At 44.5% G+C, this 26,017-nt stretch overlaps 1 protein-coding gene across 1 annotated transcript in view; it reads right to left on the bottom strand.

The window, feature by feature from the left end:
• Positions 1 to 26,017, bottom strand: part of TBC1D2B (TBC1 domain family member 2B) — a 107,007-nt gene that overhangs the window by 57,262 nt on the left and 23,728 nt on the right. The window contains exons 2-3 of the mRNA XM_053594433.1: positions 18,721 to 18,874; positions 10,082 to 10,250 (exon numbers count right to left, since the gene is read on the bottom strand). Of these exons, the coding sequence (XP_053450408.1) occupies positions 10,082 to 10,250; positions 18,721 to 18,874 (323 nt within the window). The remainder of the gene's footprint in view (positions 1 to 10,081; positions 10,251 to 18,720; positions 18,875 to 26,017) is intronic.

The raw sequence follows: 26,017 nt of genomic DNA, 5'->3' as shown, positions 1-26,017 counted from the left end.
GTGGTTCTTCTCCATTGTTGTTTATCTCCAAACAGGATATTCTTGGTTTAGAAAGGTGTGTCCGTACTTTGCTGTATTAACGCTGATAAGGAATCTTTACCTTTTGTCTTCTTTATTTTTGGATTATTTTTATCTGATTATTTTGGGTATATAAGAAAGTGAATAAAGACAGCTGATTGCTGTTGTGCCTGAGAGAGCACCAGCCATCCCTTTAAATCAATCATTTCATCTGCGGTGCTGCCTCTGCATCATCGACTAGAAGCCCAGTGGACAGCAACACTTGGGAAATTATCATTTGTCATATCCTCTAGTAGGGCTTCCATTCCTCTGGGGCATTCTTCCCCTTCTGGGATACCTATAATTCATATATTAGAAGACTCTATGAAGTGCCATAATTCTCTGAGTGAATGTTCTGCTTTTTCTCTCTTCTTTTCTGTCTGTGTTAGCTCAAAAGCTTTATCTTCTACCTCTGAGATTCTTTCTTTTGCATAGTCTAATCTGTTACTGATATTTTCTACAGCATCTCTAAGTTCCCTGACTGACTGTTTTGATTCCTTAAGTTCTGCTATATCCTTTCTATATTCTTCATATCTTTCATCAGTTATTTGGTTCTGTTCTTGGATTTCCTTTTGGTTACTTTCTATTTTCTCAGCAATCTCCTTCATTGTTTTTACCATCCATATTTTAAATTCCCTGTCATTTCTATCATTTCTTTATTAGCGGAATCCTCTGTGGTAGCTGCCTCATGATCCCTTGGTGGAAGGGGGGTTTGCTCTGTTCTGGTTTTTCATGTTGCCAGGACTTTTCTGTTGGTTCCTTCTCATGAGTGTTTTCTTCTTGCCTGCTTCCTTATCCTACTTTTTCCGTCTACTTCTTCTTTCTCTTTAAATTACTTTGTCTCTATGGTTAGGTACTGAGGTGTCCTTTTGGTATAGGGCCAAAAGGAAGAGAAGAGTGAAGAGCAAGAAGGGAGAAAAGAAAAAAAAAGAAGAAAAAAGTAAAAGGGGGAGAAGGAAAGACTGACGGAAAGAAGAGAAGAAGAACAGAAAGAGATGGGAATAACAGTGGTGTCCAGTAGGGTGGACATACCCACAATTCCCAGTCTCTGGGGGGTTGGAATGGATGAGTCCCTCGAGGTCAGGAGCTCCTTACCTGCTTGAGCAAAAACAGGACCCCACCTCCACCAAATAGGGGAAAAAGAACTCAGCAGTATGTTGCAGTGGGGACCTACTAATAGTATCCTTCCAAAGGCCAAAGCTAAAAGGACCCCTCGACCAGGGTATCAAGGTTTCCTTGAGCTAGGCCAATGTTATGGGCCCCCAGCCCAGGCCTCAGAGTGAGGCTCTGTCCCATAAATAGAATATAGATTGACAAAGAATAAAACAGATCAGAAAAAAGAAACAACAATCATAACAGTATAAACTTATATAAGATGTTTAAAAATGGGGTTATATCTTAGTTGTTATTTGAGAAATTGATGTGGAAAAGATAAGCAGAAAATTCTTAATAAAAGAGAGAGAAAGGGCAAGAAATGGAAAGGAAAGAAAAAATAAAAGGAGCAGAAAAACCATAGCAAAAATGGAGCCCTATTATTGAAAAAAGTAAAAATGAAAAAATAAAAATACAACAAAATAAAACAAACAAAAAATCTTAAGGGAAAAAAATTAGAAAAGGAGCAGAAAAACTGTAGCAAAAATGGAGTTCTTACTATTTAAGAAACAATGAAAAATTATAAATACAAAAAAACTAGAGACAAAATTGAAAAAAAGGAAAAAATATAGATATTGCAATATATTGCCTTGACAACAGGTGACATTCCAGGGTTAGGAGATGCTAATCATGATGCCGATGTGGCTGGCTGTATAAGATGGGGGCTGGAAACTACTATCTAGTTGGTCAGGCGACCTGGTCTATCTTCCTGATTTAGTGGCCTTCAATCCCTGCAGGATTGAGAGCCCGAAGTTCTTGTCAGTCTACTTAAGAGACAGGCCTTGACATTTCCCAACAGTGTCCCTTGGCCATGAAATGGCTTTCTCAGGAAAGCAAGTTTCACTCATCTCCTCACAGGTGGCTGCCCAGTTCAGCAAGCGCACCAAAACCAGCCTCACAGCAGAACCCTGTAGGCTGTTCCTCCCAGGTAGCTCTCCCACAATGACAGCACCTCACCAGCAGTTGAATGATGAGAGCTCTGCTCCACCCAGTAACTCAATCATAGCCCCTGGGTGCTGTTGAAGATCATTTGCTCACCCGAGCTCTCCCAAGGTAACTCTAACAAGTACCTATGTTCAAAACAAACAAACAATAACAAAAAAACCCAAAACAACAGCCATAAAAAAAAAAAGACAGGACAGGCCTTCTCTGTCTGTAACCTGCTATTAAACCAGCTGGACTCTGCTGGCACATAAGCACCTGCTTTCTTTGCAGGTTCTCCACTGCTCTCAACCTCTTTGTTGGCTCCTGGAGTCTCCTGCTGCCTCCCTATGCCCCAAAGTGATGTTTCTGGGCAGGCTCACAAGCCAGAGGCATCTGGAGTTTTCTCACCCTGATCTCGTCATAAGTGGCTGCAAAAGAGATGTCTCTAGTCTGCCATCTTCTTCTGCTCCCCTTGCTTCTAACCTAATTTTTCTATTTTTAGTAGAGATTGGGCCTCACTCCTGCTCAAGTTGGTCTTAAACTCCTGAGCTCAAGTGATCCTGCTGCTGTGGCCTCCCAGAGTGATAGGATCATAGGCATGAGCCATTGTGCCCAGCCAGGAACTTTCACTTTTAACTGTGCACCCCTCACCGCTTTTTTTGTCTTTTTACAAGCATGCACACCTTTTACAATTAAGTTGTGTGCAAACACAAGCAGGAGGGCAGGCCACATGAGGCTGTCAGGTGGCAAGAACACCAGGCCACAGGTTGCTTGCTATAGTTTCAATGTGCCCTCCAAAATGCATGTTGAAATTTAACTGCCATTGTGATGGTATCAAGAGATGTAACCATTAAGAGGTGGTCAGTAGCCGGGCATTGTGGTGGGCACCTATAGTCCCAGCTACTTGGGAGGCTGAGGCAAGAAAATCGCTTAAGCACAAGAGTTTGAGGTTGGTGTGAGCTGTGATGCCAAGGGTAACATAAAAAAAAGGGGGGGGCCATCAGGTCACGTGGTTTCTGTCCACATGGATCTATTAATCTAAACCCTGGGAGTGGATTCCTAATGAACAGTGTGCCCTCTTCTCTTCCATCTTCCACCATATGATGATTCCACACAAAGGCCATTGCCAGATGTTACTACCCTCACATTGGACTTCCCACCCTCCAGAACCACAAGACAACAGATTTCTTTTCTTCATAAATTATCCAGTCTGTGTTATTCTGTTACAGCAACATAAAATGAATTAAAACATCACCCCTTACGTCTCTATACCTGATGGAGTATAAGTCTAAGAATCTAACTAAAAAGAATGGGAGGAGACAAAAGTCCTTGAGGCCAGAGGCTGTTTTCCTCCTCTGTGCCTATCCAACATGCCACCAGGGCAGCGGTTCTCAACCTGTGGGTTGCAATCTACAGGAACTATTTTAAAGGGCTGTGGCATCAGGAAGGTTGAGAACTACTGCACTAGGGGATCAAAAAAAAAAAAAATAGCTAAGGAGGCAGGAAGGAAAAAAGACAGGGAAGGACGAAGAGAGCGAGAAAGGAATGCTGTGGCAAGCTGAATCATGGCCACTGCCCAAACGTCCACATTCAAACCATGGAACCTATGACTGTTAGCTCATGTGGTAAAAGGGACTCTGTAGATGTGATTGAACTAAGGATCCTGAGATTATCTGAGCGGGCCCTAAATGTAATCACATGAGTCTTTGTAAAAGGGAGATCTGACTACAGCAGAGGAGAAGGCAGTGTAACCAGAGAAGCACAGATAAAAGTATTCACAGGCCAAGGAATGTTAGCAGCCACCAGCAGGTGGAGGAGGCAGGGAATGAATGATGCCCTGGAGCCTCCAGAAGAAACCAGTCCTGCTGATGCCTGAATTTAGGCTCGGTGAAACTGATCTTGAATTTTTCGTCTCCTGAACTGTAAGGAAATAAATGTTGTTTTAAGCCACCAAGTTTATGGTAATTTGTTATAGCAGTGAGAATAAACTAACACAGTCATTCTCTAATAGGCTATCACCCTTCTAACCAAGGACCGTGGGAGGCTGCTTTTTGTTACGGTGAAAAACTTCAGCAGGCATTCAAGTTTGGACCATTTATGTCTAAAGTTAGAATATATTTACTTCTGATATGATGTCTTTTGTTTCTGAGTATCTGGAAAAGTACTGTCATCAGAAAGACCTTCTCCAGAATACTCTATACATTAAACATAGACAGATGGGTTACATTATCCTTCTAATTATAAAGACATTAGTGGAAACACCTTATAAAATGTACACTGCCTCAAGAAAACCAAACACCTAAGTAAAAGGTGTAAGAACTTTCAGACAGGCATAGCTCCACCATTTCACACTGCCTTACTTCTCTCTGATGGCTCCCTCTTGCTGACTTCCTCACCTCTGCAAGAGTGTCCTTGCACTTGCTTTTCCCTTTGGCAGGTCCCTTGCCCTCTCTCAAGTCCGAAGGCAAAACACATTTGACAGAAAACCTTCTGTCACCAGCCTTTCCCCCAAGGCACATGCCCCAAAGAATAATCCATTTCCTCCTGGCATGCGAAGAGAGGCGGTAACACGCTGCTGTCTGCCTTGATCTGCACCCTACAGCACCTCTGACAGAAGACTCCCAAGCCTTCCTGACCATCTGCCTGAGGACAGTAAACATGAGAGAGGGATCACCTCTTACCCAAAGCATATCCTCAGGGCCTGTCCCATAGTGGAAGGGGAGAAGAAATGGCAAAGTGGCAGGAGGGAGCACCAGGCCACACAGGGGGGCGGTCCTTCAGATCTAGCTTGGCTATGGGTGGTGACACACTGGAGGCCTGACAGCAAATGAAGGAGTCCTGAGATCAATTTTGAGGGTCATTACAAGCATTTAAAAAAATTTCTCAACCTATTTTTTAAAATGTCAGATTAATAGGAGGGTGTAAATGATTATGTTACCATGTTTGCATTTATTAAGTAAGGTCCCTTATTGTAGTTATGCCCTGCCCCTAGGAGGTGCTGGATGCCCGCCTGGGCCAGGCACTGGGTGAGGTATTAGGGATGCCCCAGGGACAAGACAGACCAGGTACCTGCCCCCACAAAGCTCCCAGCCTTGTAAGGGGTGCACAGACAGGTATGCAGAGATATGGTAATCACAATGGCAGTGAGGGCCATGAAGGAGAAACTCAGCAGTGAGGACTAAGAGGAGCCAGGAGCCTTCTCTGAAGGAAAGAGAAACTCAGCAGTGAGGACTGAGAGGAGCCAGGAGCCTTCTCTGAAGGATCAGCAGGAGGAACCGAAGAGGAGAGGAACAACCTGAGGCAGGGCCCTGTCTAGAGGTGATGCATCTAAAGAACTGAAAGACGACCGTGGGCTTGCAACAGAGGAGGAAACAGGAGCCAGAACCCACTGGAGCTGAAGGCCACCTTTCCCAGCCAGCCCTCAGCCTGAAGCAATGAGAAGCCTCTGTAAAAGCTGAGTAAGTATGATGAATGATTCAGGCCACTAAGAACAGTCTGCAAAAGGCAGATTCAGGACTAGCAGAGGATGCAGACACCCCTCCTCGCACCCAACTCTAAATACAATAGAGACTTGGGTCACTTGCTCCCTTGGCGGTTCTAGACAAGGCACAGTTTTCCTATGTCAAGGCAGATGACCACACATCCTAGCCACAGCTGAAGGCCTCCAAGTCTATGGGCCAACACCATCACTTCTCTCGTGACTGCAGCGATTTCCATGAATGGTATCATGCAGCAGGGGCCATTCTGATGTGTGCGCTACTGGAAGTGCACGGACAGATGGAGACTGAGAGGACAGAACTGCTAAGCACAACCTCATGCTCCCGGGAGCTGTCAGAGAAGTGGGTGCCCATGCAGCAACACACACACAGTAACACAGACACATGCAGCAACTCACACATGCACGCACAGCAACACACACACAGTAACACAGACACATGCAGCAACTCACACATGCATGCACAGCAACATACACAGTAACAGACACATGCAGCAACTCACACATGCACGCGCAGCAACTCACACATGCACGCACAGCAACACACACAGTAACAGACACATGCAGCAACTCACACATGCACGCACAGCAACACACACAGTAACAGACACATGCAGCAACTCACACATGCACGCAAAGCAACACACACAGTAACAGACACATGCAGCAACTCACACATGCAGTCACATACACGCAGCAACACATACACACCACACACACATACAGCCCTGCCAACTCCTGCAACCACCCATATGCCCTGGGGCAAGTCACCTTCCTCCCTGCTTCCCACTCCAGAAGGCCTGGCTTCAGAATGTCAGTGTGAGACTATAACACGGTGACTACACTCCTTGTCCTTCTTAGCAAAGATAGAGGAATAACAAGGAAAATCACAAGTAAATACCATGTTAAGGCCATCAGATTTAAACAATTTTCTCAGACATCTCAGTGGGGTGGGCCCTCTGCTACAACCAGGGCTAAACAGATGTGTCACCAGGCAGGCTCCTAGACAGCAAAATGTAACAGATCCCTGGGAACACAAGCCATGTGTACAAATAACTTTCTTCCAGGCTTGAGAGGGTCGAGAAAAGAAGCAAAAAACAAAAGGTCAAAGAGGGCCAACTGCAAGGCCAGCAGAAGACAGGCAGAAGGCAAGCCTGGGTGGCTGAGCACATGTTCCTAGCCAGGTCCGCCTTCACACACACCCTTGAGAGAAGGAAGTACAACCCACATCACCTATTGCCTCAGAGGAGTCTGAGGAATGACAGCAGCAGCAATGCCTGCAGGACTGAGCTGTGTGGCCAGCATTTACCAAGGACTCACAATGAGCCAGACCCTATGCTAGGCAGTTCTTAGTGTGAACCTAAATAAAATCTTAAGCTGCCCCTGAGCTGACTGAATGGACCCCTCTAGGCCAAGGAGACCCAAAAATAACGTAAAGCCAATGTGCTGGCCATGAGACAAGAGGTCATCGTGCCTCCCCTTCCCTTCTTGGAAATGTCCTTTGTAACTCATCAACAGGCCTAAAGCCATACATGACAAAGCTTAATCACACCTGCAGGTCATCTGTTTACTTAACAGATCTCTTATGTCTGGGTATGTCTCTTATCTTAAAAAACTCCAAGCCTTCAGATCAAGCTTCATTTCTTTAACCAATTCCAAATCAAAGATTCTAAAACTCACCTAGAGACTATAAGCCTTTTGCGACCAAACCAATATACTCCTTCACCTTCCATGTACTGATTCATGATTTATAGGTAATTCTTTCCTCCCTGAAACGTATAAAACCAGATTGTAACCCCAACCAAAGTGATTCCACTAGTTCAAGGCTTCTTGGGTGTGCCTCCAGACCACGGTTCTCAAATTTAGTTCAGAATAAACCCCTTTAAATTATTTTATAGAATTTGGCCTTTTTTCCATGGACATTATTTGCTGTTTTATTAACATGCACACTCATTATTAACATGCACACTCACCCAGTAGGGACAAAGTCACCCATATACCAATAAAGAAAATAAAACTCAGAAAAATTCAGTCACTGGCTCAACATCATACAGCCAGCTAAGCAGCAGGGCTAGGATTCTAAAGTCTAGGCTGACTGCAAGAGCACTGGCCATGACAGAACCGCACTCTGGAAGTCACCAGTCACAAATCAGCCCCAGCCCAGCAACCAGAGATGGAGGCACAGTCCAGCCCCACAGAGCTACAAAGCTCTGCCTGCTGCCACTGGCACAGCTACAACCGCAGCATACCTCCCACGCACACGGGGTGCACCCGTGACACTTGTGCTTTCTTACCCGCCCCCAAACTTCCCACCCTGAGCATGTGCCCACACACATGGACTGGCAAAATTTCACAAAAGTCCTCGTTCTTTTACCTGATGTGATCTGGCTAAGTGAAAAGGCTAAGTGAAAAAGTCAGTTAACAACAATAGCAGGGCGTTGTGGCGGGCGCCTATAGTCCCAGCTACTTGGGAGGCTGAGGCAAGAGAATCGCTTAAGCCCAGGAGTTGGAGGTTGCTGTGAGCTGGGATGCCACAGCCCTCTATCCAGGGCAACAGTTGAGGCTCTGTCTCAAAAAATTAAAATTAAAAAATAAAATAAAGTAAATAAAATGACAATGTAACTAAAAATGGGCAAAGGTTCTGAGTAACTGTGGCTCCAAAGTTATTCGAATGGCCACTAAGCACACGAAAAGATGCTCAACATCATTAGTCAATAGGGAAATGCAAATCAAAACCACAGTGAGATCCCACTTCATACCCACTAAGATAATGAAGATCAAAAAGATCATAACAAGTGTTGGAGAGGATGTGGAGAAATTGGGACCCTCATACACTGCTAATGGGACTGTCACATGATGCAGCTGGAAAACAGTCTGGTGGTTCCTTTAGAGGTTATGCGTGGAGTTAGCATGTCACCCAGCAATTCCACCCCCAGTATATACCCAAGAGAAATGAAAACGTGTCCACAAAAAACCTGTACACCAGTGTTCATAGCAGCATTATTTATAAATGGTTAAAAAGCAGAAAAAAACCAACTACCCACCAACTAATGAACAGAAAAACAAAATACCACACATTCATACTAGGGAATTTATTTATACTTGGCCATAAACAGAAATGAAATACTGATACATGATACAACATGAATGAACCTTGAAAGCATTATGCTGAGTGAAAGAAGCCAGCACAAACCACTCACACTGTTTGGTGCCATTTATATGAAATGTCAAGAATATACCAGTTCATAGAGACAGAAAGCAGATTTAGTGGTTACTGGGGAGAATGGCATAGATATAGTTTCTCTTTGGGGTGATGGAAACGTTCAAAAATTGATTGTAGTGAAGGCTGCAAAACTATGGATATACTAAAAACCATGAACTGTACATTTTAAATGAGTGAATTACACCTCAATAAAGCTTTCCTTTAAGACAACAAAAAAGGCTGTGTGCAGTAGCTAACACCTACAATCCTCAGGCTCAGCGCCTGTGGCTCAAACAGCTAAGGCACCAGCCACACACACCTGAGCTGGTGGGTTTGAATCCAGCCCGGGCCGGCCAAACAACAATAATGGCTGCAACCAAAAACAAAAGCCGGGCACTGTGGCAAGTGCCTGTAGTCCCAGCTACTTGGGAGGCGGAGGCAGGAGACTTGCTTGAGCCCAGGAGTTGAAGGTTGCTATGAGCTGTGATGCCACAGCACTCTACCCAGGGCAACAGCTTCAGGCTCTGTCTCAAAAAAAAAAAAAAAAAAAAAATCCCCAGACTTTGGGAAGCCTAGGTGAGAGATTATTTGAGTTCAGGCATTTGAGACAGCCTGAGCAAGAGCGATACCCCTGTCTCTACAAAAATAGAAAAATTAGCCAGGCGTTGAGGCACCTGTAGTCCCAGCTACTCAGGAGGCTGAGCTGGGAGGCTGAGCCAGAAGCATCACTTGAGCCCAGGAGTTTGAGGTTGCTGTGAGCTAGGCTAAGGTCACAGCACTCTAGCCTGGGAGACGGAGAGAGACTCTGTCTCAAAAACAGCAAACCCCCCCACCCCTATTCTCACAAGCCCATAGACAAGCACAGCACAGATGTCCAGAGCATGGGACAGTCAGTCCCAGTGTTGAGGAGGCAGGGACACAGGGAAGCCTGAGCTCTGGAGCCTTGTGACCTTAGATACATATGCTCCCTCAGCCAGTTTCGGTCTCTGTAAAATGGCAACCATATGGCCTACCTCAGAGTCAAGCAATTAAGCCATGAGTGTGAAAATGTCTGGCACAGGGTCAGACACAGAACGAACAGGTACACGGTGCATGACACAAGCTAGTCATCTATGGGAAAGTACACAGTAAATGACAGAGACCTTTACAAAACCACTAGAGGTGGTTTTATAACTTCACCTACAAAATGATAAATACATTATCAGAAATGATACAATTTCAATTTCATATGCTGCTTTCCAGAGACTTACCTGAGCTCATTGCCCCACTGTTTCAAAGAGTAAAAGTTGATAGCATTTGGGTGCCCAGGGGCGGGCTGGCTGGCAGCTTGTTCTCCCACCAGCTCTCCAGGAGCAGTCTCCACAGCCAAGACATTTCTGGCTGTTTCTGCAGAAGCATTAGGGTGCTGATAAATTAAATCTGAAAGAAAGACAAACAAATGTCAGTTACTCCAGTTACTCAATGTTTCCACACAAATTTTCACAACCTACATAAGACAATGACGCAATATACTATATAAAAATCTAAGCTAGGCTGGGCACAGTAGCTCACACCTGTAATCCTAGCACTCTGGGAGGCCAAGGCAGGAGGACGGCTGGAGATCAGGAATTTGAGACCAGCCTAAGCAACATAGTGAGATTCTATCTCTACATAAATTAGAAAAACTAGCCAGGCAGTGCATCTGCAGTTTACTCAGGAGGCTGAGGTAAAATGATTAGTTGAGCCTAGGAATTTGAGGTTTGTCGTGAGTTATGAGCAAGACCCTGTCTCAAAAGAAAGAAAGAAAAGGGAGGGAGGGGAGGGGAGGGGAGAGGAGAGGAGGGGAAGGGAGAGGAAGGAGGGGAGAGGAGGAGGAGGAGGAAGAAAAGAAAAGAGGAAGGAAGGAAGGGAGGGAGGGAGGGAGGGGAAAGAAATCTAAACTATACCAATATATAGCTATTTATATTTAATAGTATATTTTTAATATATACTATATAAATATATAATGTGAGTAGCTTTGGTGCTCTGAAACTATTGTCACATAAAGAGATCTATATTTCTCAAAAAAAAAAAAAACATAGGTTTTGATATGCTTTAAACCACCACGCATTAACAGTGCTGGCCCAGGCAGAGAAGAGGGTAGAATTTTCCTCTAGTCTTGTAAATCAGTAAAACTTGCAAAAACCTGGGATCAAGGTCCACTCACCAGTACTGATAATGAACAATTTCCAGGATAAACTGTTAGGTTAAAAAAAAAAAAACCAAAGTGAAGATCAGATTATTCTACGCTCCCATTTTTCTAAGTAAGTGGGAGGAATATAAACATGAGAAAATTAAGTCTGCATATCACAGAAAAGCATTACAATAAATTTACAGGCAAACACACTGAATCTAAAGTACAATCAATCAAATTTTAGAGTATCTTTAAAATGTAAACTGAAATACTTAAGGTTGAAACAACATGATGTTCAGATAACATGTATTTGCTTCAAAATAACAAAATTAAGTGGGTAGGAGTATCAATGAAACAAGAAAGGATGTGAAATAGTAATTGTTGAGACTGCCTAATAAACATGGAGGCAGTATTATGTGTTCTCTTTCCACCTATGTTTAAAATTTCTCATAATAAAAACTACTGTGAAAAACATGTTTTGACAAAAACATTTCCAACAACAATACTTCCAACTGATGTAATCTGAGAAGAGGGTACACTGGCAAACAAGATGTAGTAATAATCAGTGTGACCTACATCTCTTTTTAATAAAACATCCCTGTATCAAGAAGATCAATGACCACTCTTTCTGCGAAAAAAAATCAGAATTGAACTGCTAACTACCAATGTTCTAGAAAAAGTTAGTTTCTAATCAGACGAGCACACACTCAGAGTCAGTGGTATCAGGTCCCCGTAAAGGTAACTGAGCCCTGGTAAAGACACAGCACAAGGCATCCTGGGCTGTCCAGGCCTTGGGAGCACTGTCCTGAACAGGAACTCTTGACAACAGGTTGCACTTGGTAGGCAGGTTACTACCTTGAACATGGTCAGTGTGAGGAAGGCTCTGAGAACACACTGGAAAGGTGTCTTGGGTGTAACACAAAAAAGTGATAGCTGTGCATCTGTCAGGGAACTTGGCTATGGCCAGAAAAGTCAGTACACAGCTTCCAAGCAGAGTTCTGACTAGGAGAAGCAAGACAGTATCCTGGGGACAGAAGAATCATAAGCTCAGGAATGGAATACAAGACTGTGAAGCAAGAAGTTGGGAGGCTGAGGCAGGAGGATCACTCAAGCCCAGGAGTGTAAGGCTATAGTGAGCTATGGTGACACCACTGCACTCTAGGCTGGGCAGCAAAATGAGACCTTGTCTCAAAAAAAAAAAAAAAAGAAAGAGAAAGAGTTCATTTGGGAAAGGGGTTCCAATAAACAAAAGGAACAAAAGTTCAACCACCTGTAATCCAGTCCAGTCTCTCTATCTACTGTGTCTGGAGACAGAAGCCCAGAACCAGGCCAGAGCCCAGTCAGTCACCTCGCCTGTGGCACACAAATGTCACATGGACAGTATAAACCACTGGACCTGTTGTTGAAAAGGTCCAACTGGTGCTCAGTTTCTGAAGGCTGGTCTTCACAGACCTGTCACCAGTAAAGCGTTGCAATTCTAAGCCCGGTTGGGACATTAACTCAACAACTGTCCTCATTCCTATTACAGCAAGTCCAGCTTCTCCTTCCTGTGTGGGCTGGCAGCAAGGTGACAAATGGCTTCTTGGCGGGCCTGGGTAACCTCAGGCCTCGCAGGAACCCACGGCCCACACTGGAAACACTTCCTATGCAGTTCAGTGCCCTGGGGGTGGGGTGGAGAAAGGGGACCAGAGACCAGGGTAGAACATGTTGGAGAAACAATTTCTAACTTAACTTGAAAAAGAAGCTATTCCCCAGCTTAGTGCATGTCTGCTGTGATTGTTATTTTTGTCTGGTTTTTGGTGCTTAGAAGACTATGTGAGTTTTACTTAATTAAAAGCAGAGTTGCTGGCTTCTCCTCAACATGTGTCCTAACATTAGCATTCAGAGGCTGCCTCAGGAAAGACATTCAGGGAACACAAACTAGGACATGGCAACATTTTAAGAGGATGGACCTGTGTTCATGAACATGGCCTTTGTCTTGCAGCCTCAGTGGGGAGCAAAACTCTGTGCTTGATGGTCCTGGTGTTCACACCTTCTCTGTTCTTTTTAAACATTTTCAAATGCTTATGTGACAACTCTTAATTCCAGTCTCAGCTTCCCTTCCCACCTAACAGTGCCAAGCACTGGGACTCTCCTGCATGGGGTGGTTTCTGCTCACATCTTGATGACCTCGGCCAATCTCCCTCTCCTGTCTTGCTCCTTGCCTGCAGAGTAGAGCTCAGGCTGTGGGAGAACTCCCACAAGACCCAACCCAGGCCTGCAGCAGGTGCCAGAGAAAAGTTCCCACCTGCCTCACAAGACACTGCAAATGAGTCTGGAAGTCACCAGCAGGAAGTGGGGGAGGACAGGGTGAGGCTATTCTGAAAAACCTGTTTTTTATCAAGTGAGTTTTAATCCAGACTGTGAGGAATGATCAGGGGACACAGCAACAGCTAAGCGTCAAAAACTTTGGGCATCGAGTCAGGATTCTGATAGCCCCCAGGTGCATCAGTCCACGAGTCTAGTTAATTCCTCGGCTGTCTGTCCTCTACCCATCACCAAGGACACAAATCTGTGACACTGAACCTGTCTGATTTGCTAACCTAACCTGGTATGGAGGAGGGACCCAATAAATGTTGGTAAGTGGCTGAATGAACAAGTAAAAAGTCACTCCCTCACACGGCACGGCAGGAAAGCCTGGGCTGAGGAAACAGGGCAGGAGCCAGCAGAGGCCTCTGCAGTTCTTCAATGGGTTTATACCCATCAACACTCCTACTTCCCTCTCTCCTGCCACCTCACCTGACAGAGTCCCTGAATAAGGGGCGGGAGGTTCACACCGACTCCCTCCTCTCTCTCTCCACTCCTCCTTGCTCGTCCTGCAGTCTGGCTCAGCTGCCATCCCCACCCCATCCACAGTCACGGTGACCCTAAGTTCACTTGGACCAAGTCCCACCAGGTCTAGGCTGAGGATGTCTCTGCTGGCACCAAACTCCAGGGCTGTTCTCAAGGGTCCCCTTTCAGACCTTCTCTGTGAGCTTCCAGCAGGGTCCTCCCAGACAGAACTGGACCTAACCCCTACTCAGCACCTCCTGCTGGGCTTCCCTCCCATGCAGCTGTGCCCTTTCATGGCCAGGTTTTCACAGAACCTTCAAACAGGAGGAAGCTGGCTCACAGATGGGGCAACCATGATGTGCTCAAGGTCCCATAAACCTCCTCCACCAAATCATGCTGCCTCTTAGATACACAGCTGATAATGATCACAACAGACACTTTGAAATAAGGCACATCGCTCTGCACAAAGATACAGCTTTGATCACTTCATGGGACCAGACATCAAACAACACGTGACTCGGTGGCACTGCCAACCTTTGTGTTCATACCACCCTGTAGTTTTCCTTCTGGCAGCCCAGAACCCCACACAAGCTGCTTTGGGAACAGAAGGAGCAGCCAACCACCCTACCCCTCACTCACACATAAGCTGTTAAGAGTGTGACAGTTAAATGATTTGATGCAGCTGTTTCAGAGGAGGAATTGTGTGGTCACCCCGCGGGGTGACTTCACAATATAATATTCTGCAGAAACACCATCCATATTCAAACAGGTACTTAGGCACTCAAGCTGGCTAAGATTGTGAGTGCTTCCATGCTCCTGAACCCTCAGGAAGTCTTAAGAAGAACAGGGTCTCACTATCCCTGGCTTCTTTTGGTACTACTTTATGTGGGGAATGAACCAGACAGACTGTGCTAGACATACATCCTGGAATGAGGCTATTAGCTATTTATCAATACCTCCTTGGGTTCTGCCACCTCATTCTCAGCTACAAAAGTCTGTGCACCCTTGATTTTATCTTCACAAATTATTATTATTTTTGAGACAGAGTCTCACTCTGTCGCCCTGGGTTGAGTACTGTGGCACCATCATAGCTCATAGCAACCTGAAACTCTTGGGGTCAAGAGATTCTCCTGCCTCAACTTCCCAAGTAGCTGGGACTACAGGCACCTGCCATGACACCCAGCTACTTTTTCTATTTTAGTAGAGATGAGGGTCTCATTCTTTCTCAGGCTAGTCTTGATCTCAAGAGCTCCAGGGATCCACCTGCCTCAGCCTCCCAGAGTGCTGGGATTACGGGCTTGAGCCACCATTGCCAGGCTCACAAATTATTCTTTTGTGTTAAAAGTAGGCCTTTACCTATCCCAACAGGGAAGATAACGTAGAATGGCACTTGAGGGAAGGCCTGCTTCAGACTGGGCTGCAGAATGGAAGGCAGACATAAAAGATTGGCAGACTACAAATTTATCCCATTCTCTGATTCTTGATTATTACTAACACAAAGCTGCAGGTTATAGTCAAACAGTTAACAATGTCCATCTCAGAAGACATGGATTCTAAAAAAAAAAAAAAAAAAAAAAAAACGATAGGCAATTATGTGACAGTACCCTATTGAGGTTTCTGGGAAAGCATTCTCCTCTTGATATAGGTGCCACCCAGAGGGCAACTGGCATGAGTTGGAAAAAATACTCTTAAGGATGGAGAACAGAAAGTTTAGAAACAGCTAGGATTCCCTCAATGGCACAGTGAGTAGCTGAACCAGCCACAAGCTACCTATCATATGAGACAGCAAGTGCCTATTTGTAAGTCCCTATGATCCAGGTTTCCTGTTAATTATAGCTGAACATAATCCTAACCTATTTTATACATAACAATGTAGTTTCCCATGTGACTCTCATAACAGAACCGAGGTAGACCAATTTCATTTCCATGGGGCATAGTGCACCACCCCTGGACCAGAGGACAAGCAATGTACTCAGACTCTGACAACTACTACAGTAGACATCAGAGCCGAGACTCTCAGCTGCCTTCTAAGATACACAACCGGCTTTTAAAGCAAAATGGTCATTCTCTATGTCTTTCCCCCCAGTGGTTTTAGGAGCCAGGAAGATCCTGATGGGTGACAGCATATGCAATGAAAATGTTCTAAACTACAAATGAAAATGTTCCAAAACTGCATGACTAGGAAACAACAGTAGGAAAATATTTTATTTTTTTAATGCAAATCAAGAGTTATAAAAACATTCATTTTCAATTCTTTTTTCTTTTTTTTTTTTGAAAGAGAGCCTCACTCCAATGTCCTAGGTAGAGCACCATGGCGTCAGAGCTCACAGCAACCTCAAACTCCTGGTCTCAAGCCATCATCTTGCTTTAGCCTCCCAAGTAGCTGGGACTACAGGCATCCACCACAATTCCTGGCAAATTTTTTTTGGTAGAGATGGGGGCGTCTCACTCTTGCTCAGGCTGGTCTTGTACTCCTGAGCTCAAGCCTCCCAGAGCAAAGGATTACAGGCGCTGGCCTCACCTCCAATTCTGGCTGGAGTTAGCAATGTTAGCTAACAGGCTGAGCAGATAACTACAGGCTCAGCTTCAGAAACCTCCCCCACACTGCCACACAACACAGCACTGTTACCTCTTAACCAGTTTTTATCTGATGAAGAAACAAAAGGAGCTGAAACACAGTCTGTTCTTGACTTCCTGTGTTAGACTTTTGACTTCCTGAACTATTACAGTTCTCACAGATTGCTCAGTGGTCCAAAGTTTCATTATTTGTTCTTAGAAGCTATCTAAAACTTTGGTAGATGTCAAAAGTCATTCCTATCCATAAAATCTTCAAGGCACTGTACCGCTGAGATGGCTGAGGCTCTCATGGCTCTGGCTCCAGGCCTGGGTGTGCCTCCAGGCCCAGCACTTCCCCCAGTGGCTTTCTAGTGGCAGTCCTGGCTAACTCCTGGTCATCCTCCAGGCCCCAGCTTAGATGTCACTTCCTCAGAGAGGTCCCCAATCAGCAGGAGCCTCACTCAGCCCACTGACAGCCTGGTATCCTGCACTTCCTCTTCCCTCACTTATCTTACTTTGTCCCTTCTAGACCACCTGCTAGACTAGGAATTCTAGAGGGAAAGGACCAAGCCCACTGTGGGTGCCTACTGTGCTGAATGAATGAACGTCAGATGGCAAGACCCCAAACCGAAGCAAGAGAACCAAACAGAAGCTTCCGATGCTTTCTCTGGCTCCCTAGCCAGCACAATCTGGCTTAAAAGAAGGATAAGTGTCACAGACAGACCACAGGACTAGGTGCTACTTCTTTGCCCTCCTTTCAGTTTAACATCAAACTTGAGCCTTATTAACTATAGAACGCTGCTCGCTCTTAAGGGCTCATCAGAATAAAGCATCTCTGTCCTCAGAATAAAGCATCTTCTGTGCCAAAGGCACTAGCCACCATCATGGAGACTGCTGGTTCCCCTACAGCAGTGGTTCTTAACCTTCTTAATGCCGCAACACTTTAGTACAGTACAATCAATCATGAAAAGATCACAGGGTTTTAACCATTTATATTGAAATATTAAACTACATCGTCTCCACACTGCAAATGTCACAACCGACAGGTTGAGAACCGCTACTCTACAGGGTTTCCAAATGCTCCAGATGACTTAGCTACTGAGTCATGGAGCTTCTTCTAATGAAAAGCCACTATAATAGCAGCTTTAAAAAAAAAAAAAACTTGGTCAGCAATGACTAAGAATCCTGAACTAAACATAGAGGGTACATACACTTGAAAAAAGGGCCTCTGTTCAGCCCTTATTCAGAAGACCAAAATAGCCACAAAAATGACTTGAGAACTCTTACAGGAGAACATATCAACAGGTACAGAGTATACACAATAACTTCTCACTGACCAGAGAATTAAGCTGCTGAAAAATACAGCGACTAGTAAAAACAAAATTGGCAAATTTGGATAAGAAAAACTAAAGTCTAGGAGGGCATTTGTTCCTGGAACAAATCAGTTGCATATCTGCCAATACCCTCTTGGTGTGACTGGGAACTCAGACGTATGCCTGTGTACTGCTGAGCAGAGGGTCCCAAGGGTTTTCTGATGTGCAGACTATATCTCTCTATGGAACAGTTAGAACCAACCCCAATTGGCTTAAATTTTAGTGTGTACCCTTGAAGTCCTTAACAAATGCTAGTATAATAGCCTGGTCTTTTTAGGCCTTCCTGCGGGGCTCAAAAGCCTGTTTCTTTCTGGACCTCTTCTCCCTGCATGAAGTGGGGAGGGGGGGGATGTCACAGAAACAGTCCCAGCCCCACAGTCTGTGAGGGCAGAGTGGTCAGCAAATAATTGTTGTCTTGTTCTTTCTAAAGGGCTCTACACAATCAATCATGAAAAGATCATAGGGTTTTAACTTTTTATATTGAAATATTAAACTACATCGTCTCCACACTGCAAATGGCCAGGGACTGACTACCTCAAGTTACAGAAATGCCACAGATCCAGAAGAGAATGAAATCAGTGTTTGAGGACTAAAGTCCTCCTCAGAAACACTAGAGAATCACAAGTAGAATGTTTCAAGAACACCTTCCCAATGTACACCTGTCAGTGTGCCCACATATGAATGTGCAGGTAGGTGTGTGGAGAGCAGGCTGGCCCTGCAGCCAGAACTGGAGTCACAACACCACAGTCGACATCAGTCTGCACTGGTCTGACTTGACTGACCTCAGTCTGCACTGGTCTGACTTGACTCCAAGGTCATGGCTGGAATTGAATGTGATTCATACATGGAAGCACTTGATAACTATGGAAAGCTGCTCGCTCTTAAGGGCTCATCATTATTTCCTTCTGAATTGATTTCCATCACTGCTAAGGTGACTTACTGTGTCGAGTGGCAATACACAAAGAGGTGACACAGTTCTACTCCTTTTCTGACTCACCTGTGTTATCTCTAGCTACCAGACCCTTAGGAAAATCCCCAGGAGTTGGGGACGTCTTGCTGTCCCACTTGACCATGTCGAGATTGTTGCAATATTCCCATCTCTTCTGCTGAAGCTCCTGTAGCCAGTAAGTCATGAGCTGACGATTGGGAGCCTAGAAAGAGGGAGGGGAAAAACATATTATGGCCACCAATAAAATGAAGAGTTCAAAAAATATTATGTTTCACGAATGCAGACTGTACAGCCTGCCATAGAAAAGGGAGAATTAAGATGAACAGATCGGGTGGCGCCTGTGGCTCAATGGGTAGGGCGCTGGCCCCATACACTAAGGGTGGCAGGTTCGAACCCAGCCCTGGCCAAACTGCAACAAAAAAATAGCCGGGCGCTCTGGCAGGCGCCTACAGTCCCAGCTACGCAGGAGGTCGTGGCAAGAGAATTGCCTAAGCCCAGGAGTTGGAGGTTTCTGTGAGCTGTGACGCCACAGCACTCTACCGAGGGTGATAAAGCAAGACTCTGTCTCTAAAAAAAAAACAAGGAGACAAGATGGCGGACTGAACCCAGCTTTCAACAGAGGCTCCCGTCCAGAAGGAGAGTTAAGGGACAGGAATTTAGTAAGTATTCTGGTGGACTTGAGCCTCACCAAGAGAGAAGGATGAAGAACGCTCATCAACACAGCTGAGGCAGGCTGTGATCACAAGGACGCAAACAAAAGGTACAAAATCCACCACCAAGCGGACGGGAGTCCCCCTCCCCCATGGGACCGGCTCAAGAGCCCCACAATTAAACAAGCAGGCAGAAATTAAAGGCCTTCCCACTACACTCCACGGGAGAGACCTTCTAAAAACTGGACCTACCTCCCCTACTGGGGTGCCGTGGCGTTCTCCTGCCGGGCATAAAACTGAATAAAACTTTAAAAATCCTTTGCCGGCAACCCTGAATCCCCAACACTCCCCTCCCGCCCACTGAGGTCTGGAGGCCTATCCCCCAGGAGTTCGGATCCTTGAGTGATTTCTCAAGGGGAGTGGACAGTCCCCGAGTTGCGACTGGTCAGCATTGACTCTGAGGCACGCGAGTGAGGAGAGGGCACCGGGCTGAGGGGGAGTCACGCCTCGGCGGCACTTCCCTGTGGTGCGGTGCATCAATACAGCCAGACATAAAACTGAATGAAACTCTAGCTTCCCCCCCACTCTCACTCGGGGTCTGGGGACCTGTCCCCCAGGAGTTCGGATCCTTGGGTGATTTCTCGAGGGGAGTGCACAGTGCCCGAGCTGCGTCAGGTCAGCACTGACTCTGAAACACGTGAGCAAGGAGAGGGCACTCTGCTGAGGGGAAATCAAGCCTTGGCGGCACTTCCCTGTGGTGCGGTGCAACAGTCCTCCCCAGGCGGGCATAAAACTGAATGAAACTCTAGCTTCCCCCCCACTCCCAATCAGGGTCTGGGGGCCTATCCCCCAAGAGTTCGGATTCTTGGGGGATCTCTTGAGGGGTGTGGACCCAGCATAAACTGCGGCCGCCCAGTGCTGACTCTGGGGCATGAGACAGAGGAGAAAAGGGTCAGCTGAGTACCCACACCAGAGCAGCAGTTCCCTGGAGGTAGATCAACAGCCGTTTTTTCTTTAACGGAAGAACGCTCACTTCTGGATATTCTGAGGCCACACCCCCTGTCTCCCTGGGCAACCAGAGGAGGCCACCGGTGAGCGGGGGATTTCCTGACACTGCTCACAAACCCGGGAAACTTCCAGGGCAGGGCCGACCCAGAGAGGTGATCGGACGTAAACCTCCAGTAGCAAAGAGGACACAAACCTCCAGCAGCAAAGACGTTTGAACTCAGAACAGCCCGTCTTCTGTAGGCGATTTCGGCAGGAACAGAGACAGAACCCCGCAAAGTTGTCTGTTCTGTTCTGTTCTGTTAGCAGCATCCATCAGGGACGGGGCTAAGCCTGAGTGAACACCTCCTTCCCATCACCTACATCAAGCACTCAAAGATGTCAGGCCCCATCTCCTCCTGCTAGATAGCGGCAGTCTGCGGGGGCCTGGCAGACTTCCTTGCGATTCAGGCAGGTGCAAACCCCTGGAGTGTCTGTTCACTGCAGGCAACTGGGTTAGCCATCTGCAGAGATACCAGTGACTGGGTCCGACGGAGGGGCAAAGTGGGGAAGGAGACGTCAACCTTCCCAGACTGCTCTGTTTGCTAGGTGGCTCCTCCTGACTCCATGCTGCACTGGGGTGAGCCGTGTCAGAGGAGTCACCAGGCTCCTGTGATCCAGTTCCCAGAGACCTCTTGAACTCTCCCACCCGAGACAGGTGCCAATTGAGACAGTTGATTTGGCCCTTTTGAACTGGGCTAATAGACTGAGGACTTTTCAGGCGGTGCCCTGGGTGTGCGGTTGTAGGAAGGTTTGATTCTCCTTTTCCAACTGGGGCCAGAGGTGGGCGGGCGGGGTGACTTAATTGCTGATTTTTCCACACAGCTGAGACTTCAAGCCAGAGTAGAAGTTGCAATGGGATCGAACAGAAACCAGCTGAAAACAAGACAGAACCACTTTGCTCCACCACACCAGACAGGGCCCCAGTTTCTCAGGCCACAACACTGTACGGCCCCTCGATAAAGCCCCAGGGGAAAAACCAAAGGGAGTAAAATAACCATGGGGCGGAATCAGCGAAAAAACTCTGGTAACATGAATAACCAGAATAGATCAACCCCCCCAAAAAAAGATACGGCAGATGTGATTGAAGATCCCATTCATAAACAACTGGCTGAGATGTCAGAAATCGAATTCAGAATTTGGATTGCAGACAAGATTAATAAAATGGAATTAGGAATTCGAGGAGAAATTCAAAAGTTGTCTCAAGAATTTAACGAATTTAAAGACAAAACCACCAAAGACTTAGACACACTGAAGCAAGAATTTACAGCCCTCAAAGATATAAAAAACACAGTAGAATCCCTCAGCAACAGAATGGAGCAAGCAGAAGAAAGGATTTCTGACATTGAAGATAAAGTCTTCGAACGCTCCCATTTCTCTTAAAGAGGAAGAGAAATGAAGAGCAAAAACGGATCACTCACTCAGAGAGCTCTCAGATAATTCGAAAAAAAAGCAATATAAGAATTATAGGGATTTCTGAAAACGATGAAATGGCCTCCAAGGGCACAGAGGCCCTTCTGCATGAAATTATGAAAGAAAATTTTCCAGACATGCCTAGAGAATCTGAAATTCAGATAGCAGACAGCTTCAGAACCCCAGCAAGATTCAACCCCAATAAGTCATCCCCCAGACATATCATAATAGCTTCACTTAGTTAACATGAAAGAGAAGATTCTCAAAGCAGCCCGGCGAAAGAAAACTATTACGTACAAAGGTAAGAATATTAGAATAACTGCAGATCTCTCTGCTGAAACTTTTCAAGCCAGAAGAGGGTGGTCATCAACTTTTAATCTCCTAAAGCAAAATAACTTTCAATCCAGGATCTTGTATCCAGCTAAACTGAGTTTCATCTATGATGGAGAAATTAAATACTTCAATGACATTCATATGTTGAAAAAATTTGCCATAAGTAAACCAGCTCTTCAGGATGTTCTCAGACCTATCCTCCACAATGACCAACCCAATCCTATACCACAAAAGTAAACTCAATCAGAAACTTCGGATCAAACTCCAACTTCCACACTGGCGAAAGGATTAAAAATGTCCACTGGACCTTTGAAAAACTCGATACCCAAAATTCCACCAGACTTATCAATACTCTCCATCAATGTGAATGGCTTAAACTGTCCTCTAAAGAGGCATAGGTTAGCTGACTGGATACAAAAACTCAAGCCAGATATTTGTTGCATACAAGAGTCACATCTCAACTTAAAAGAAAATACAGACTCAGGGTGAAAGGATGGTCATCCATATTTCAGGCAAATGGTAATCAGAAAAAAGCAGGTGTTGCAATTTTATTTGCAGGTACAGTAGGCTTTAAACCATCAAAAGTAAGGAAGGACAAGAATGGTCACTTCATATTTGTTAAGGGTAATACTCAATATGACGAGATCTCAATTATTAATATCTATGCACCCAACCAGAATGCACCTCAATTTATAAGAGAAACTCTAACAGACATGAGTAACTTGATTTCCTCCAGCTCCATAATCGTTGGAGATTTCAACACTCCTTTGGCAGTGTTGGATCGATCCTCCAGCAAGAAGCTGAGCAAAGAAATCTTAGATTTAAACCTAACCATCCAATATTTAGATTTAGCAGACATCTACAAAACATTTCATCCCAACAAAACTGAATACACATACTTCTCACCAGCCCACGGAACTTATTCCAAAATTGACCACATTTTAGGTCACAAGTCTAACCTCAGTAAATTTAAAGGAATAGAAATTATTCCATGCATCTTCTCGGACCATCATGGAATAAAACTTGAATTGAGTAACAACAGGAATCTGCATACTCATACAAAAACATGGAAGTTAAATAACCTTATGCTGAACGATAGCTGGGTCAGAGATGAGATTAAGAAAGAAATCGCCAATTTTTTGGAACAAAACGACAATGAAGACACAAACTATCAGAACCTCTGGGACACCGCAAAGGCAGTTCCAAGAGGGAAATTTATAGCACTGCAAGCCTTCCTCAAGAGAACGGAAAGAGAGGAAGTTAACAACTTAATGGGACATCTCAAGCAACTGGAAAAGGAAGAACATTCCAACCCCAAACCCAGTAGAAGAAAAGAAATAACCAAAATTAGAGCAGAATTAAATGAAACTGAAAACAAAAGAATAATACAACAGAGCAATAAATCAAAAAGTTGGTTTTTTGAAAAGGTCAATAAAATAGATAAACCTCTGGCCAACCTAATCAGGAAAAAAAGAGTAAAATCTCTAATATCATCAATCAGAAACAACAAAGACGAAATAACAACAGACTCCTCAGAAATCCAAAAAATCCTTAATGAATATTACAAGAAACTTTATTCTCAGAAATAGGAAAATCTGAAGGAAATTGACCGATACTTGGAAGCACGCCACCTTCCAAGACTTAACCAGAATCAAGTGGAAATGTTGAACAGACCCATATCAGGTTCAGATAGCATCAACTATACAAAACCTCCCTAAAAAGAAAAGCCCGGGACCAGATGGTTTCACGTCAGAATTCTACCAAACCTTTAAAGAGGAATTAGTACCTATATTACTCAACCTGTTCCAAAAGGTAGAAAAAGAAGGAAGACTACCCAACACGTTCTATGAAGCAAACATCACCCTGATCCCCAAACCAGGAAAAGACCCAACAAGAAAAGAAAATTATAGACCAATATCACTAATGAATATAGATGCAAAAATATTCAACAAGATCCTAACACACAGAATCCAGCAACACATCAAACAAATTATACATCATGACCAAGTTGGTTTTATCCCAGGGTCTCAAGGCTTGTTCAATATACGTAAATCTATAAATGTAATTCAGCACATAAACAAATTAAAAAACAAAGACCATATGATTCTCTCAATTGATGCAGAAAAAGCTTTTGATAATATCCAGCATCCCTTCATGATCAGAACACTCAAGAAAATTGGTCTAGAAGGGACTTTCCTTAAACTGATAGAGGCCATCTACAGCAAACCCACAGCCAATATCATATTGAACGGAGTTAAATTGGAATCATTTCCACTCAGATCAGGAACCAGACAAGGCTGCCCATTGTCTCCATTGCTTTTCAACATTGTAATGGAAGTTTTAGCCACCACAATTAGGGAAGAAAAGGCGATCAAGGGTATCCATATAGGGTCAGAAGAGATCAAACTTTCGCTCTTCGCAGATGATATGATTGTGTATCTGGAAAACACTAGGGACTCTACTACAAAACTCCTAGAAGTGATCAAGGAATACAGCAGCGTCTCAGGTTACAAAATCAACATCCATAAATCGGTAGCCTTTATATACACCAACAACAGTCAAGTTGAAAAAGCAGTTAAGGACGCTATCCCATTCACAGTAGTGCCAAAGAAGATGAAATATTTGGGAATTTACCTAACAAAAGACGTGAAAAATCTCTATAAAGACAACTATGAAACTCTAAAAAAAGAAATAGCTGAAAATGTTAACGAATGGAAAAACATACCATGCTCATGGCTAAGAAGAATCAACATTATCAAAATGTCCATACTACCCAAAGCAATATATAATTTCAACGCACTCCCTATTAAAGCTCCATTGTCATATTTTAAAGATCTTGAAAAAACATTACTTCGTTTTATATGGAATCAGAAAAAACCTCGAATAGCCAAGACATTACTCAGAAATAAAAACAAAACAGGAGGAATCACACTACCAGACCTCAGACTTTACTACAAATCGATAGTGATCAAAACAGCATGGTATTGGCACAAAAACAGAGAAGTAGATATCTGGAACAGAATAGAGAACCAAGAGATGAATCCAGCTACTTACCGCTATTTGATTTTTGACAAGCCAATTAAAAACATTCAGTGGGGAAAAGATTCCCTATTTAACAAATGGTGCTGGGTGAACTGGCTGGCAACCTGCAGAAGACTGAAATTGGACCCACACCTTTCACCATTAACTAAGATAGACTCTCATTGGATTAAAGATTTAAACTTAAGACATGAAACTATAAAAATACTAGAGGAGAATGCAGGGAAAGCCCTTGAAGAAATTGGTCTGGGTGAGTATTTCATGAGGAGAACCCCCCGGGCAATTGAAGCAGCTTCAAAAATACACTACTGGGACTTGATCAAACTAAAAAGCTTCTGCACAGCTAAGAACACAGTAAGCAGAGCAAGCAGACAGCCCTCAGAATGGGAGAAGATATTTGCAGGGTATATCTCTGACAAAGGTTTAATAACCAGAATCCACAGAGAACTCAAACGCATCAGCAAGAAAAAAACAAGGGATCCCATCGCAGGCTGGGCAAGGGATTTGAAGAGAAACTTCTCTGAAGAAGACAGGCGCACGGCCTTCAGACATATGAAAAAATGCTCATCATCTTTAATCATCAGAGAAATGCAAATCAAAACTACTTTGAGATATCATCTAACTCCAATGAGACTAGGCTATATCACAAAATCTCAAGACCAGAGATGTCGGCGTGGATGCGGAGAGAAGGGAACACTTCTGCACTGCTGGTGGGAACGCAAATTAATACTTTCCTTTTGGAAAGATATATGGAGAACACTCAGAGATCTAAAAATAGATCTGCCATTCAATCCTGTAATTCCTCTGCTGGGCATATACCCAGAAGACCAAAAATCACAACATAACAAAGATATTTGTACCAGAAT

This window comes from Nycticebus coucang, chromosome 6 (assembly GCF_027406575.1).
Source record: "Nycticebus coucang isolate mNycCou1 chromosome 6, mNycCou1.pri, whole genome shotgun sequence".
Classification (NCBI taxonomy): Eukaryota; Metazoa; Chordata; class Mammalia; order Primates; family Lorisidae; genus Nycticebus; species Nycticebus coucang.
Note: the sequence above shows the minus strand (reverse complement) of the source record. Positions and strands in the feature narration are given on the sequence as shown.